Genomic DNA, 16,822 nt, shown 5'->3' with positions numbered 1-16,822 from the left:
CCACAGTGTCTACCTGCTACACCCTGATGACCCCAATATGTAGACTTCACCTGGGGGCTCAGACTCAATGGTACTTTCAAAACAAAAGCGGTGACACTTAAAGCAACCAAAATAAAGATACTAATGATTTGTTCATACTAATGTAGATGTATAATTCAAACAAAATAGAAATAAAATAATTACATAAATGGTTTATGTGCAGTTTAGCAGAGCCGCCAACTGGTTGGTGTTTGACCTGGAGTGGTTAAGGTTAGGATAGCCGATTGGTCAGAGGGATAGGACCTGTACACATGGGGTGAAATTATGAAGAATATGGGACACTAATCTGCCTGTATACCTAGGTAAATATTTCACTATTAAATGTAAAAAAACAATGAGTAGCACCGACGGCATCGATGGCCATGATATATATCCCTCAGAGTGAACCCGTTCAGTTCACTCCATTAACTTCCACTGAGGGGCAAATCTCTGAAAACAATATGACACAATCTAGTTAATCTAAACTATATGAAGTATATCAGTGTAAGTTCATTCAGGAAGACGTCTATGCTTCACATTTCAGATCCTCCTCTCTGCATTGTGATCAGTTACACAGTGTGTGGGGGTTTAATCTTCCTGTTAACGTGTTCATAATATGCTTTTTGGCTATTTACCTTTTCTTTATGTTAAATATTTTTTGTGCACTTTATAGATTTACAAAGGGATAAATACTCAAGGCAAGCCACAGGTCAGTACTTGAATGCATCCTCCTCCTCTTCCTTCTTCCTCATGTCCTCTTTTCCACTCCTCCTCCCATTCTACAAACTTCACATCGTCTCCCATGCTCTCTCTATCCTCCCCTTGCTCCCATCTTCCTCTCCTCCCCCCACCCTTGGCGTGGTGTGGGTGCGCGATCACGACATGCCTTCAAAATGTGAAGTGATGGAGGGGGAAGCGCGCAGACTGTGATTCACTCACTCCACAGGAGGAGCTTAGAGGACAACAATGCATGGAGAGAGGGAGGGGGCGGGGGAGAGAGAGAGGGGAGAGAGAGAGAGAGCTGCGTGGTTTGTCAGCTGTCTGTGTTCTGAGGGGAGCCAGGATGGAGCGGATGGAGTCGATGGAGCCGATCTCGGCGCACTACACCACGGCTTACCCTGAGATCCATCCCGATAGCGGCTACGAATCCAGAGAGGCGGCCGACAGCCAGGCAAAGACCCCCCCCGCTCCGACATATGACGAGGAATTAGTGCACAAGGTATGGCGACATGGTTCCAAAACCGCAACAGCTGCTTAATGCGACACACACTGACAGTTCAAACTTTACAGGACTGCTGTGCTTGGTTTCTTTTTCTATTATGTATCTATTTATGTACTGCCATGTATGAAATGTCCTGAAGTAGCCTGGTCGTCCAGGCGGGTACGCCTCCGCGCTGGACCGGGTGTGCGCTCTCCGTGGTGCTGGTCTTCACTTGGCCGTTGTTTCCAGTTGGTCCGTTTCCAGGCTTGTTGCGTGTCAATCTGCCCCAAACACATCACTATATCTGTAATGAAGACTCAGTGGTGCTCTCACTCAGATCAGCTTCCTGATTCAGGTTGGAATGGGGCTCAAAGTGGTCCCTTTGTACCGCAATGCTCTTGAGCAAGACATTGATTCCCTCCGCCCCATTTGAACCCCTTTGGATTGTGTTATTCAAATAGACTGGGAGATTGTGTCACTTCCGTTTTTAAATGAGCAGTTAGATGGAGCATAATCTCTCATGTCCAGACCTTCCCCAAAGCGCTGCTGAGGAGGGTCTGGTTAGTCCACATAGCCTTTCTGGATGGAGGAAAAACCTGCTCTGGTTTATTGGCATTTCTGTAAACCAATTCAATCGTCTTGGGCGGGGCTAAGCTCCGGACAGAGCCACGGTGCCTCTGCTAAATAGTCTCAGGAAGGAAGTTGTTTTGGTGGAACATGTGTACGTTCAGAAGAAGTTTTAGTCGTCAACAGAAAACTCAGATTGGACAGATAGTCTAGCTAGCTGTCTGGATTTATCCTGCAGAGATCTGAGGACCAGGTAACCATAGTCCTCAGATTGGACAGATAGTCTAGCTAGCTGTCTGGATTTACCCTGCAGAGACCTGAGGACCAGGTAACCAGAGTCCTCAGATTGGACAGATAGTCTAGCTAGCTGTCTGGATTTACCCTGCAGAGATCTGAGGACCAGGTAACCATAGTCCTGATGAATATAAATATAAAAAGATAACATGCTGTTGAAAAGATTAAAAGGTGCTAAACAAAGATAAATGTAAAAAATTCAATAATGTTAACAAGCTGTTTAAGTAAATGCATCTGAAATGTGAAAGTATAAAGAAAAATACTCAAGGCAAGCTACATGTCTTCTGAAATCCACCGGAGCAACACAGAGACAGAGGACGGGGACGGAGGTTTGTTTAGAACCGGAGCAATCCTGGAAGTGGAACTCTGTGGAGAGAGACTAGATGGAGGAAGACTGGTACTGAGGAGAGAGACTAGATGGAGGAAGACTGGTACTGAGGAGAGAGACTAGATGGAGGAAGACTGGTACTCAGAGGGATGACAGGTAGGATCACCAAGGGCTAATGAATGTGTCAGTACTGCTCTCCAAAGTGGAACCATCTTTATTCATATGGATAATAATTACATTTTTATTGCACTTCTCAAGCCAGGAGCAGAAGGGATTTCCAGAACAGGGAGACATCATTACAACACAATCACATAAAAACCAACAGTTACATATGAAATGAAATCCTTCATAAGGTAAAAAATAAACAGGAAATCTGGCAGTGACACAACAGAGCTGTGTTATGGAAAGAAATAAGAGGGCGGGGCTATAAAAATGTGTTTTAAGACAGCAATAAAAGCTGAGACAGTGTCAATGAAAACCATGCTACAATAACTGGAAGATGAACAGCAAAAGATCCATCAGCCCAGACCCTGACCTGGACATTGGGACAGTTGGGGCCTGACCCAGCAGCTCCCCCCTTATCGGTGTACTCTGAGGCCTTGGCCGGGTAAAGCCTTGTGAGGATTTTAACACATATTTTAAAAGTAACAGGTTTGGAGTGTGAAGAGGCTGAAACTCCCTGGGTGGAGGCCAGTCATATCCCAAACCATCTTTGAACAGTCTGCCCACACATATGACCACCAGTTGTCATGTGACTTACTTAGGTCACATGACAACAACCTCAGAAAAACTTGATCTGGATTCGTCCAGAAACATTAGTATTGGATACCACCAAGGAGATTATGAATCATTTCTGATGCATTTTCTTTGCAGTTTTGTTGATATTAAAATGCATTGATTTCATACAATGATATCAGATCAATCTTTCTTGGTCATGTATGTGTTCCAAATTTGACCTTATGTCATGTCTGGAAATATTCAAGCTCAATATTATATTAGAATAGTATCTATATTGTGTCTATGGCATATATGTATGTCATTAAGCTTAGATTATGTTGTTACATATTCACACTTAGAATTTTAATCTGAGTCTTTCAACAGAAAAACAGCACTTTTGTGAAGGTAAATGCACAATTGTCCTATTAACTCACATTGTATGTTATTTCTCTCTTAATACTAGACCAATCTCAAAGATTGTTGTTCCCATCAGCAGCAGAAGGAAAATAGAGTCCGGGTTGAAAATAATATCTACCATTTGATGTTTTTATGATCTATCTGTTTTGACTGCATGATCATATCACCGTATTATGTAATGCCGTGCGAGCCACAAATTAAAGGTCCCATATTGTGGAAAGTAATATGCCCATGTCGTTTATATTAAATAGCAGGTTGAAGTGCTATATAAATACTGTGAAACTATCAAAACACTCGATCCACAGAGAAATGCACACAGCCAGGGGGCAGAAACTCTGCCTTTAAACAAGCCGTCAGGACTTCTGTATACATAAATAAATATATATATATATATATATATATATATATATATATATATATATATATATATATATATACATATATATATATATACACATATATAAATAACAGTGCAGAGACTTACAGTTGAGAAAGACCCAAAACGCTGACCAATCAGAGCAGACTGGACTTTTTTCAGGAGTGGGGCTTAAAGAGGCAGGCGCTAAAACTGAGCAACATACAGCATTTATATTAATATTTACATATTTAGGCAGACAGGATAAGAAAAATAATCCGTTTTTTTACATTAAAGCATGTAAATATGTTCCAGTAGAAACCCAAAATACATGAAAATGAGCATGATGTGGGACCTTTAAAGCTTGGCGGGTTGCAGGAGACTCTCGAGCCAGCGATGAGTACCAGTGGCCTACTTAGACCAGGGAGTCAGCGAGTTCAGACTCTCTCCTCAGGCTGGCATCTCTCTTCACTGTGGACGGAGCAGAGAGAAGAGAGAAATGTCACATTACATCATGTAGCTGGAAACAGCTTCCAGTTCAGTGTGAAGGAGCTGCGTTATCAAAGCTTGTTTCCTTTATCAATCGCTTGGTCTTTATCTTGCTGTGTCCTACTTTCTTTTAGAATATCGGTCGGTGTGAGAAAGAAGTGCACCAATAGGTTTTTGATTTTTATTTCTTTCCAAACGTGAACATGATATTTAGTTGCTTACAGACACAATCTGCTAGAATGTCATGGCACCTAAGGTCAAGGTCAAGGTCCCATGACATGGTGCTCTTTGGATGCTTTTATATACAGTAGACCTTAGTGGTCCCTAATACTGGATCTGAAGTCTCTTTTATATAGACCTTAGTGGTCCCCTAATACTGTATCTGAAGTCTCTTTTATATAGACCTTAGTGGTCCCCTAATACTGTATCTGAAGTCTCTTTATATAGACCTTAGTGGTCCCTAATACTGGATCTGAAGTCTCTTTTATATAGACCTTAGTGGTCCCTAATACTGTATCTGAAGTCTCTTTATATAGACCTTAGTGGTCCCTAATACTGTATCTGAAGTCTCTTTTATATAGACCTTAGTGGTCCCTAATACTGTATCTGAAGTCTCTTTTATATAGACCTTAGTGGTCCCCTAATACTGTATCTGAAGTCTCTTTATATAGACCTTAGTGGTCCCTAATACTGTATCTGAAGTCTCTTTTATATAGACCTTAGTGGTCCCCTAATACTGTATCTGAAGTCTCTTTTATATAGACCTTAGTGGTCCCTAATACTGTATCTGAAGTCTCTTTTATATAACCCTTAGTGGTCCCCTAATACTGTACCTGAAGTCTCTTTATATAGACCTTAGTGGTCCCCTAATACTGTATCTGAAGTCTCTTTTATATAGACCTTAGTGGTCCCCTAATACTGTATCTGAAGTCTCTTTTATATAGACCTTAGTGGTCCCCTAATACTGTATCTGAAGTCTCTTTTATATAGACCTTAGTGGTCCCCTAATACTGTATCTGAAGTCTCTTTTATATAGACCTTAGTGGTCCCTAATACTGTATCTGAAGTCTCTTTATATAGACCTTAGTGGTCCCTAATACTGTATCTGAAGTCTCTTTTATATAGACCTTAGTGGTCCCTAATACTGTACCTGAAGTCTCTTTTATATAGACCTTAGTGGTCCCTAATACTGTATCTGAAGTCTCTTTATATAGACCTTAGTGGTCCCCTAATACTGTATCTGAAGTCTCTTTATATAGACCTTAGTGGTCCCTAATACTGTATCTGAAGTCTCTTTATATAGACCTTAGTGGTCCCCTAATACTGTATCTGAAGTCTCTTTATATAGACCTTCGTGGTCCCCTAATACTGTAGCATGATGAGGACGCTGCTGTCATTAGTGTGAGTTTACTGAGAGCTGATGGTCCGATGAGACATGAGCCCTAATGTTGCCCTAATGTACCCATAATGCACGTGGACCAGCTGCCTTTAATTGCCTTGGAAGCAGTGTGTGTGTCTGTGTGTGTGCAAGTGGAACGCTTGCCTTGTGACGAGATTACAGCAACACAAGCTGTTCTAGCAATCAGACACCATTCTTTCAGGGGAACCCTTGCTCTCATTCTGGGGCTCTGGAGCACTTTTTGTGTCCTTGTTTAGGAGGGGGGGCTTTTCTTTCCCTCCATTTCGCCTGTGTTACCCCTGAGGGATCACGCATGGGGCTTCTTTGAGTGCTCTTTGGTTCTTTTTGGTTTGTCCCTTTGCAGGGGTGGGACTAGAAGGGGGGGGAGTGCCCCCCCCCCTTCCCCCCGTAATCCATTGGTTTACAGAGAGGTCAATCTGACAATTCTCATTTTCATTGGATCACTTGGCTGACTTTTCTGCAAATCTTCCCAGCCCTCATCACATGACCCATTAATTTTTCCATGACGACAATCCTAAATTCAGATAAATGTACCCATATCACCTACTCACACACACACACACACACACACACACACACACACACACGCACACACACACACACACATAGAGGCACACATAGTACATTGCCATTAATGTAAATTTGCATCTTACAGACTTTTAATATTGGAAGCTCCAATAACCTGCTACTGTTCTGTGTTTAATCCCCGCTGTGGGCATATGGAACGGTCTAAATCAGCGGCAATATGACAACTGTCACGCTAAATTACATTCGGGCTGTGCCCCGGGCTTAACACTCTCGTGGAAAATGAAAGGGACTGTTCCTGTTGCTCAGGCAGAGATCAACACAACTATGACTCCATTACTACAGTATTCTCTCTGTTTCCTACAACGTCCCTAATACCAACCCATACAGTAACGGGATTTCTGCAAGTCATATTAATCACCATGACGCCTCCATGGAAGTTCTTAATAAAGCTTCTTGGTAGGGCTGAATGATTTGGGGGAAAATCAACCTGCAATCTGATTTTTTTCTGCCAGGTATTGCGATTAAAATTTTATTTGCGAATTGCAAATATTCTTTTTTTTCTATAGTTTAGCTAAAGTTCAATGTTCCCTGTGTAACACACAATTATGTCATGGAGCATTATAACATGAGACACCATCAAAACGTCTCTATATTCTTATACAGGCCTGAGAACATAGATATGAACTGGCAGCAATAGGTGTTTTTCTTTTAATAAGCGTTGAACATTAAACAGTCAAACACAGAACATTTATCACAAAACCTTAAGTTATAATAATAAAAACTATTCCAATAAAAATATCAGTACTTTCCTGTAAACTGAAATGTGTGATCTGCCTCAGTTCAACAGCAACATATACATATTATATATTATATATATAATACCGTCTACCGTCATGTTGAATAAAGTTAGACCAAATAAAATAAAATCCAACGAAAAAAAGCATTTCTGTTCACATATATCCATTATCATCCATGTCTTATTCCTGAACATCTGTATCCCCTAATTGCCTCCAGTCTCCAGTGGGAGTTTATGAGCCAGGCCCACTTCCCAGCTTACCTCTGTTACCACGGAAACAGAGTCTTACCCTCTTCCCACCACAAACACACTTATCATCACATATGCATGTAGAAATGTCCAAGCATGGCCGTGGTTCTCCACTGGCACACACACACGCATGCAGGCATCATGTTACATGCTTTCACTGGAACAGGAAACACATTCCATTAATAAAGCAGATGAAAGAAGAATATTGCTGCTGCTCTACAATATTACTTTTTTCTCCATTGTTAAGAGATAGGAAATTATGAATGAGTCTCTTATTATGTTCTCTGTCTCTGTGATGGCGTTCTAACCTCCGTCCCCGTCCTCTGTCCTTGTGTTGGCGTTCTAACCTCCGTCCCCGTCCTCTGTCCTGTGTTGGCGTTCTACCTCCTCCCCGTCCTCGTTTCCCGTGATGGCCTTCTAACCTCCGTCCCCTCCTCTGTCTCTGTGATGGCCTTCTAACCTCTGTCCCCGTCCTCTGTCCCCTGTGTTTTGGGGTTCTAACCTCTGTCCCCGTCCTCTGTCTCTGTGTTGGCGTTCTAACCCCGTCCCCGTCCTCTGTCTCGTGTTGGTTTCTAACCTCTGTCCCCGTCCTCTGTCTCTGTGTTGGCGTTCTAACCTCCGTCCCCGTCCTCTGTCTCTGTGATGGCGTTCTAACCTCTGTCCCCGTCCTCTGTCTCTGTGTTGGCGTTCTTACCTCCGTCCCCGTCCTCTGTCTCTGTGATGGCCTTCTAACCTCTGGTGGATTTCTGAGGACTATGGTTACCTGGTCATTGTTGATGACTAAAACTACTTCTGAACGTTCACATGTTCCATCAAAACAACTTCCTTCCTGAGACTATTTAGCAGAGACACCAGGGCTCTGTCCGGAGCTTAGCCCCGCCCATGATGATTGTGATTGGTTTAAAGAAATGCCAATAAACCAGAGCATGTTGTTCTCCCATCCAGGAATGCTATGTGGACTAGCCAGACCCTCCTCTGCAGCACTGTGGAGGAAGGTCTAGTTAGTGGGTAAAGCCCTTGTTAACAGTTTTATCAGCAGAAAGATTTGCATTAACTACCGGTTCCCTTTCAATCCCATTGCCTGTGCTGCTCTTTACCTTTCAACATTTCAATGTGCACATGAACTGAGGCTAAGAGTTGATTAATAGAAATGATTTAGCTTCCATTTTGAGAACCCCAACTGCGTCTACCCTAACAGGCCACAGTGTAACTGTAATCACTGATTGAAACATAACACTCCTTTCCACTGCTGCAAGGAGTTTTCTGTCAACAAAGACAATAACTAACTTACTATACTAAGTTATTACCGATGCATAAATAATGTTGATATGAAAAGTCAGAGGATGCATGATTGGTGATGCAGTGTGTAGAATCCAAAGCTGACACATGACACACTTCTGAGAGTTTCTAAAATCCTTTAAAATGCTGAGATCAAAGGGAGGCTGTTAAACCTGCAACTGCTGAGAAAAGCTGCTCCAGCTCCTCAACTCTAATCCTTTCAGCCTTTATCATTCATAAAGCCTTAAGACAAAACTGAGTTTCAACCACAGCCTGGTTCAACAGAGGATAACATTACCCTCACTTCACTTCTGAACTTTGGACTTTCTTACTTTGTCTTGCTCGCGTAGTGAACACACACGTACATTTCCAGTCCGTTATGTGCAGATAAGTGTGGGGACATCCATCCGAACCAAGGCCACTTCTCACTTTCATTAGATGTTTAGGGTTAACTCTGGACTTCACATTCTTATTTCTTTGTTATTGCTTTCCAGGGGCATTGTTGTCTTCATAGATTAAGGTAGGACATTAAGGTAGTGCTAAGGGCGAATGGGGGCTGAGGGAAATGACTCGCTCCAAAGGTCCACAGTGAGTTGAACACTGGTAATACGGGAAACGAAAAACATTGGCATTGAACAGATTTGTTTGTTTTTTTTCACAATCATCTAATGTTGATGTTCTTCTCTGGCAATATGGTTCAAACATTTGTGGCGGACTCACTTCTCGACGTCTTGTCCAGACCACTTTTGAAAATCAGCAGACATCCATGACCACCGCGTCCAAATTGAATTGACCACTTCTGAATAAAGATGACCCATCACAACATATCAGACACTCAGCTGCATTTTAGCATCAACACTTCCAAACCAGATAAAGTTGGGCTGTGTCTCATCACAGATGGAGGACACTATGTGCGTGGGTTGGGGGGGGGGGGGGTACCTCAGCATGACTTTTTTAAGTGGGCTACAAAAGAAAGATCTAAAATGAAGTATTGACTGCTGGCCCTGTTGAATGCCTCTGAATGCTGCCTTTCATTCATTTCATTGTCTTAAAGGTTATCTCCCCCCCCCCCCACCCCAGGCTTGTGAGTCACACTGTAAAAGCGCTACACTGCCAAGCTCTTGTTAAAGATATTGTTCATACTGTCCACCGTGACGCAGATGCTGACTCACAAGCCCAAATCATAAAATGATTTTTCAGCCAGACAGAAATGTTCAGTGCTGATTCTGATGCCAATATAATCGTTGTTGACTGTTTTTCTGCAGACAATCCTGGTCGGGGACAGTGGAGTGGGAAAGACGTCGCTGTTGGTGCAGTTTGATCAGGGAAAGTTCATCCCCGGCTCCTTTTCTGCAACAGTGGGCATTGGATTCACGGTGTGTGTGTCTGTGTGTGTGTATGCTTGCGTGCGTGTGTGCTCGTTTGTGCAATGCATGCATAATTTGTGTATGTATTTCTTCAAATACAGGACATTCTCTTGTTAAAATTAAGTAAAATCAGCTGTCAGAAAAACACCCAAAACATACTGTCTCACTTACCTCTAGTGATACGTAGCCATGCAGATAGCTTTGGTTTAGTTGGCCCAGTGTTTTAGGTATCTGTGAGATTTCTGCTTCCAATCCTACCAAATGAAAGTAAATGGAATTGTGTGAGTGGTGCGCACAAAATTCTAAAATTGTATAAACAATCATCAGCTGAGTGAAGAACGCGTAATTTGAACAAATTGTCTCTTATCTGTGTAGCCAGTGCCGATTCTTACATATATTAAAAGCTCTTTCTGCTTCTCCCAGAATAAAGTGGTGACTGTTGACGATGTAAAGGTCAAACTACAGGTCAGTAAGTAAATCACTTCCAGTGAAAACTTGATGTGTTTCCACAATAGCTATACTTACGTTAAGAGCACAGGCTGGTTTCCTCTCGGGCGTCGGTGTATCTGAAAGTGGAACCAGGCCAAGCTCTTTGGTTCCTTTTCTGTTTCAGATTTGGGACACAGCAGGACAGGAGCGGTTCAGAAGTGTGACACATGCATATTACAGAGATGCACACGGTGAGGAAACACACACCATCACCTAACTCATAGACATGTGCGGAAATATAACCATACGTTAATTCTTCTTTTCCCTAAAGCTTTGCTCCTCCTGTACGACATCACCAGCAAAACCTCCTTTGACAACATAAGGGTAAGTCTGGGATATGTCTAGCGTCTGGAAAGATATGGGAATGACAGGAAGAGGAAACAGCCTGCATCAACAATTAGTAAACTCTGTGGATCATTTAGTGTTGTGTGTGTGTGTGTGTGTGTGTGTGTGTGTGTGTGTGTGTGTGTGTGTGGTGTGTGTGTGTGTGTGCGTGCATGTGTCTGATCGTGGATTATCATTGTAATGTGTGCAACAGAGATGTGATTTAGCACCAAACCACAGACGTAATCTTTTCCACAGAGAAACAAAGGAGAGTCCATTTATGGCAAATCCAGCTCAGCGGAGTCTAATTTTGTTAACTTAAAGTGACTATATGTAACTTTTAAATGTTTCTGAAATGACGTGATGTTCCATCTGATGATCATAAATGAACTGTAACAGCAAACGAGACTAACAGTGAAAACAAAGCTATATTTTACGGTTCCAATTTTCCCCACAAAGTCACAGAATGATTTTCAGCCGGTAGACCGTGCTACAGTACCACATTCTGACTGGGGTAAGGCCATCAGAGGGAAGAAGGAAACGAGAAAAGAACAAATGAAATCTCAAAGAGAAAGTTAATGACAACGAGCAAAATACAAGTCAACTTAGTCAGGCTTTCAACAGATGGAGACAACGATTGTAAATGATTCTAAAAAAACGTCCCTGAATTGGCCCTCAGGGATGTGAAATGTCTATTTCATTCTTAAAATAACTTTAGATGCGCCATGCAAAGCATTCATTGCGATTATATGACCTCCTCGTAATGCTACCTCCTAGACCTTTATGACAGGTGTGGTAGAAACACTACCGCTGCCACTGAAATCAACACAAACTGAAAGTTAGATATAGCTTCATATAGGACGTTTTCCAGGTCTCAGCCTAATGCAAACCCACTTTCTCTGTCTTGTTTCAGGCATGGTTGACAGAGATCCATGAGTATGCACAGAGCGATGTAGTCATCATGTTGCTGGGCAACAAGGTGAGAGGGAATTGTCCAAGAAGTTCAGAAAGTAAAGGAAAAAAGTCTTGAGAAAATAGAGAGAAAGAAAGAAAACTGAGTGTAAACGTTGGCTTCTTATGATAGAAGGAACAATCCATACAGTCCGTACAGCTAGCTAAAGCCAGATCATTTGTCTAAAGTTGGTAGAGATCTGGTCTACAGTGGCAACGTTCCGGTTCCGGAATTGATCCGGTGCCGCTGGAAATTCCCCCGAGCTAAAAAACCAACATGGCTGCCGTGCATCAACAGTGTTGATCTTTAATAACATGCAGTTATTACCAATTCAGTCTTATTTGTGTCTCAGTAAATCAGTTGTACACACGGCCTTGTCCAACTATCTGTGGACATGTTACAAAAAACAGCCCAATGTGTTGTTGTTGCTAACGATGGCTAACCTGGCACCAGCCAATCAAAACAATAAAAATCTGCCTTGTAAATGGAACGCATTCAACTCGAATGTGATGTCATCACCCAGGACTAGAGCTGAAGATCTAGTGGTTCCGTTGGGTTCGGTCTTAATTTCTACCATTTTACATGGGCTCGGGCCTGGCTATCAATCAGTGATTCTTGACAACAGACAAAAGAGCTGTGTGCATGCGCACATTTGAGTTTGGGCTTTTGAAAATATGTCAATCAAAATGTACTGGCCGGACTCTCTGGCTTTTAGAGCCCCAGGGCCAATTAAACTCTGTCCCTATTTGTTTCATTGGTGTCCTGCTCTAACCACACTGCCTCTGTGTGCCAGGCTGACATGAGCAGCGACAGAGCCATCCGGAGAGAGGAAGGAGAGCGCCTTGCCAGAGTGAGTTTTTCCTTCCGCTGTGCAAGCACACTGATGCTGCTGACTGTGCTGCTCACTGCTGTTTGCTCCTCTCCTTGTCTGCAGGAGCATTCAGTTCCCTTCATGGAGACAAGTGCCAAGACAGGAGTCAACGTAGAGCTGGCCTTCACTGCTGTGTCCAAGTAAGAAACACTCTCACGTGATGGCTTTTTAACACCGCACACTACAGCAGGCTGGATGTTTCATACAGAAACATAACACAAATACCTCTGCAGGAGTTACAATGTAATAACACTTATCAATCTACTAAATACAAGATGTTCTGAGACCGATATCAGTATCAGAAAAGCCTCTGATACTGCCTAAAATACTAGTATAGGCATGGGTAAGTACTGGTGTTTATGCACCGATCTGATACCACCTGATGTAGCAGAAGGAAATCTACTTTAAAGTAGTTTCTTTAAGTCATTTTTCTGCTCTGACTGACTGTCAAACTGGACAGTAAAAGAAAGTTCTATGGTGTTCATTGTTTGTGTTTCTTCATGTTTCCCTAAAGCTTTAACCTGAGCCAGACTTAACCCCTTAAAATCACTTATGTAATTCAGAAAAAAACATATATATTACATTTTACACAGAAGAGAACATTGAGTAAATAGGATGACACTCACAGCTTGCTTTGACTGCACACATACACATATATATACACATATATATATACACAGTACATCTTTTAATAATAGTGACAGCACTACTGTTGTCAGGGTTCAAAATTAGCACCATCCACCACCAAAATGTAGATTTGCTTGACTCACCAACCAAAAAAACAACAATAATCTTTTGAGTGGTTGGTGAAATGTGAACATCCACTTGACATTTGGCCAATGGATGAAGAAGTTCCTTTTGAACCCTGACTGTGGGTTCATCTCCAGTGTGTGACGCCTGTTTCGGTTCTCCAGGGAACTGAAGCACCGGGCCATCCAACATCCCAGTCAACCCAAGTTCCACATTCATGAATACATTGAAGCACAGAAGGAGAAATCCGGCTGCTGCAGCAGCTACTTCTGAGTCTGTGTGGGAGGAAGCCCGATAAACTACCGCTGCTCCCAAAATACACCATGACGCTGCCATTCACTCCGGACTGAAAGCCAGAGGGAGAAACCGAGCTTTAGCCTCACAGAACCACGGTTCCTCTGACTGTGGACAGTTTACACAGCACCTGAACATTTGTTATAGAAATGCCAACAAATAGTATAAAAAGTATTTGAATTTGATTAAATAACCTTATGCTATTTGCTTTTTTTGTGAAAGATCATAACCACCCTTGTGTATGTGTGTTAGGTACAAACCAAACAGCTTGGCTGGTTCGGTCCGAAGTCTGAAAATACTCCTCACCCCCCAGAACTCTTAAATGCCAATAACCACTAACGATGGGCTGACCAATCATTAGTGGGAGTTACATGCTCTGACAATTATTATAGCTTATAGCTTAGCATGCTCAGCTAGTCTAACTACATCTCGCTCACTCACACTGATTTGTTTTTGCCTTTTATAGATGTCAGACTAAAACTAGTATTTCTACCTGCTGATTTACCAATAAATCAATGCTGATGTAAAACAAGAACGTTACAGACCCCAGTTAGCATAAGAGGAAGAAAGTGAAAACAACATCCATCCATACACCACTGGCATACGCCAGCAGAGCACACAGTCTTAAGGCACACTTAGTTTAAGTCCCACATTGTTCCACCTGAAGTGTCATGCAGTCTACCAGGGGATCCAGACATGGACCAAACACTGTGCCATGGATGCAATCCAAAGCCAAGTCCATGAAGAAAAGCCCGGTCTGTTTATGACACAGTCAGGCTGGGACATTCTTGACAAACTGTTGTGGAGACGCGACAGTCGGCTGCCGGGACTCAAGAAAACGTTTTGGTCACCTGAAATGTGTCTCTGGAGGAGTCCTGCATGATCCACCATGATCTGGGGCCAGAGGTCCGATGTGGTCCTTCATGTAGGAAACATCTCTGTACATAATGGATTTGTGAGAGTGAGCAGATTTTTGAAAAAGGTTTTTGACATGTTGGCTGCATTATTTCCCTCCCAGTATATAAAATGTATTTTGCTTTAATGCCTAGATTATGGACTTTGAAGCTTTGTTGCATGTTTGCTGGACTGCACGTCCCAACTCTTTGGCAGTACCTCCAGAACATATTAAACTGTTAATATTTGTAAGAAGACCAACATAGTACAAACCAATAATTAGAATTTCTCTTCAGATTTAAACTCAACTCTCAGGGTACATTTTAATTTTTTTTTAAATACAACAGTTGGCAACGCATTAAAGCTCCATTAATGGATTAAATGTTTTTCCACTTGGAGGCAGCAGAACAAGCTGTAAACACAACGTATCATCGCCTCCCTAAACTGCACATTTCCCCATCCAGCATACATATTTACATTAGCATTCATTTCGAGTCCAGTTTCCTACCACCCAATACATGTAAGTCTCCTCTCCTTTAACTCTGTTTGGGTCTCCACCAATTCCTGAGAAAAATCTCTTTAGCTGCTAAATGCTTTGTTTAGCAGCTAGTTACTAACTTAGCCTGTCGGGCCCTGATGGTGGTCTTAGCAGAAATTTCAGTTTCACACCATTCAACTGAAACACTACTTAACGGATGCTCATGAGCTGGGGGGGGGGGGGGGGGGGGCTGCAGAGTTGGGTGGTAGTTCTCACTGGGTTTGACCCTCGAGCCATAACTTTTATATAAGACATGGTCATTTGACCTATATATTTACTGTATTAGGGCAGCTTTGAGAAACTCCTGATGTCAGAACAACAGTCACTTCCTGTACGGATGCTCAGGGTCTGACACGGCATCATGGGAAATGATTTCCTTTAGACCTTCTACTCGTTGAACAGTTGGTTGTTGTCCGAGCACGCTGCCAAAAGATGTTTTTGCTGTGTTGTATGCTGCATAAGAAATAAATTATTTTTAACTGAGCATATATATATACTTATGGTTCTTCATCGTGTGTGTGTGTGTGTGTGTGTGTGTGTGTGTGTGTGTGTGTGTGTTGTGTGTGTGTGTGTGTGTGTGAGCGAGAGAGAGAGAGAGAGAGAGTTGTTAATCTCACAGTTTACTCTGCCTTCTCGTTAAGTCCTATGACTTTCTTGTTTTTCTTTATTTGCTGAAATGCTGAAAGCTCTGGGTGTGGAGGGGCTGTCTTGGTTGACACGCCTCTTTAACATTTTTCTGACATTGACGCCAATAAAGCAATTTGAATTTGAGCGAGAGAGAGAGAATGAGAGAGAATGAGAGAGAGAAAGAGATAGAGAAAGAGATTGCAATCTTATGAATTGTAATGAACCTACAGGAATAAATAGAAAGAAAACGTTCTATTTGCAGATGAAACCTTCAAAATAAAAGCGTAATCATTGCAAGCGTGAGAGTCACCATTGTGACAAAAAGAGATCTGAGCTGGAAGCACTGCTGCAACCTCATATCCCAACAGGAAACAGAAACCATCTACTGCTACTGCTACAACTACTATACAACAACATCCGGAAATATCTCCATACAAGTCCGGTTTTCCTGTTACTGTCAACAAGAACACAAAGACTGCTGCACTAAACATGACTCAATGATATTCATACACACAGTACATAAATGCATGCTTGTCTATATGCAGCTGCTGTGTTAAATTCTGCTGTGCTCATAGCTGAGTAATAGTAGTAATAGTAATAATAATAGTAATAATAAAAATAATAATAATAGTAATAATAATGTAACCATGTCATTTATCCTGAATAAGGAAAACTAAAAACAGTGATTGGTCCATACCCATATTGTCATCCAAAATCCTGTTTGTGGCCCAGCAAAGTGTCAAAATTCATCTTTATGACTGACGCTTAAGATACACTATTAAATCTCAACTGATATTACTTTTAATGCAGCTTTGAGCAGGTTGTTTTTTTACTCTTAAGCCAATTCTTAGCAGCGTTCTGCTTGTGAGTCCTTCTCAGAGGCTTGATTGAGGTTTATGACTCCATCTTGTGGCCATTCTGCATCTTCACAGACATGATATGTGAAGTTGTTACCTTCCATTGGCCGAATTGAGCTGCACGTTGGGACTGTTGAAAGTTGCTGGAAAAGGTAAAATTGCAAAAACATCTTTCAAAGTAAACCTTGAAAGCCCTCAGAGG

The 16,822-nt window shown here is 42.0% G+C and overlaps 1 protein-coding gene across 1 annotated transcript; it reads left to right on the top strand.

Moving 5' to 3' along the window:
- The first annotated feature begins 990 nt into the window (after positions 1 to 990).
- Positions 991 to 15,614, top strand: LOC116671043 (ras-related protein Rab-37). The gene is made up of 9 exons (XM_032501931.1): positions 991 to 1,237; positions 9,923 to 10,033; positions 10,448 to 10,489; positions 10,638 to 10,704; positions 10,785 to 10,837; positions 11,751 to 11,816; positions 12,583 to 12,639; positions 12,724 to 12,800; positions 13,575 to 15,614. The coding sequence occupies exons 1-9, from the start codon at positions 1,082 to 1,084 to the stop codon at positions 13,681 to 13,683; spliced, it is 738 nt and encodes a 245-aa protein (XP_032357822.1). The 5' UTR covers positions 991 to 1,081; the 3' UTR covers positions 13,684 to 15,614.
- The last annotated feature ends 1,208 nt before the right edge of the window (positions 15,615 to 16,822 follow it).

Source organism: Etheostoma spectabile, chromosome 21, assembly GCF_008692095.1.
Source record: "Etheostoma spectabile isolate EspeVRDwgs_2016 chromosome 21, UIUC_Espe_1.0, whole genome shotgun sequence".
NCBI classification, from domain to species: Eukaryota; Metazoa; Chordata; class Actinopteri; order Perciformes; family Percidae; genus Etheostoma; species Etheostoma spectabile.
The sequence above is the reverse complement of the archived record's forward strand: the minus strand, read 5'-3'. Positions and strand labels throughout refer to the sequence as shown.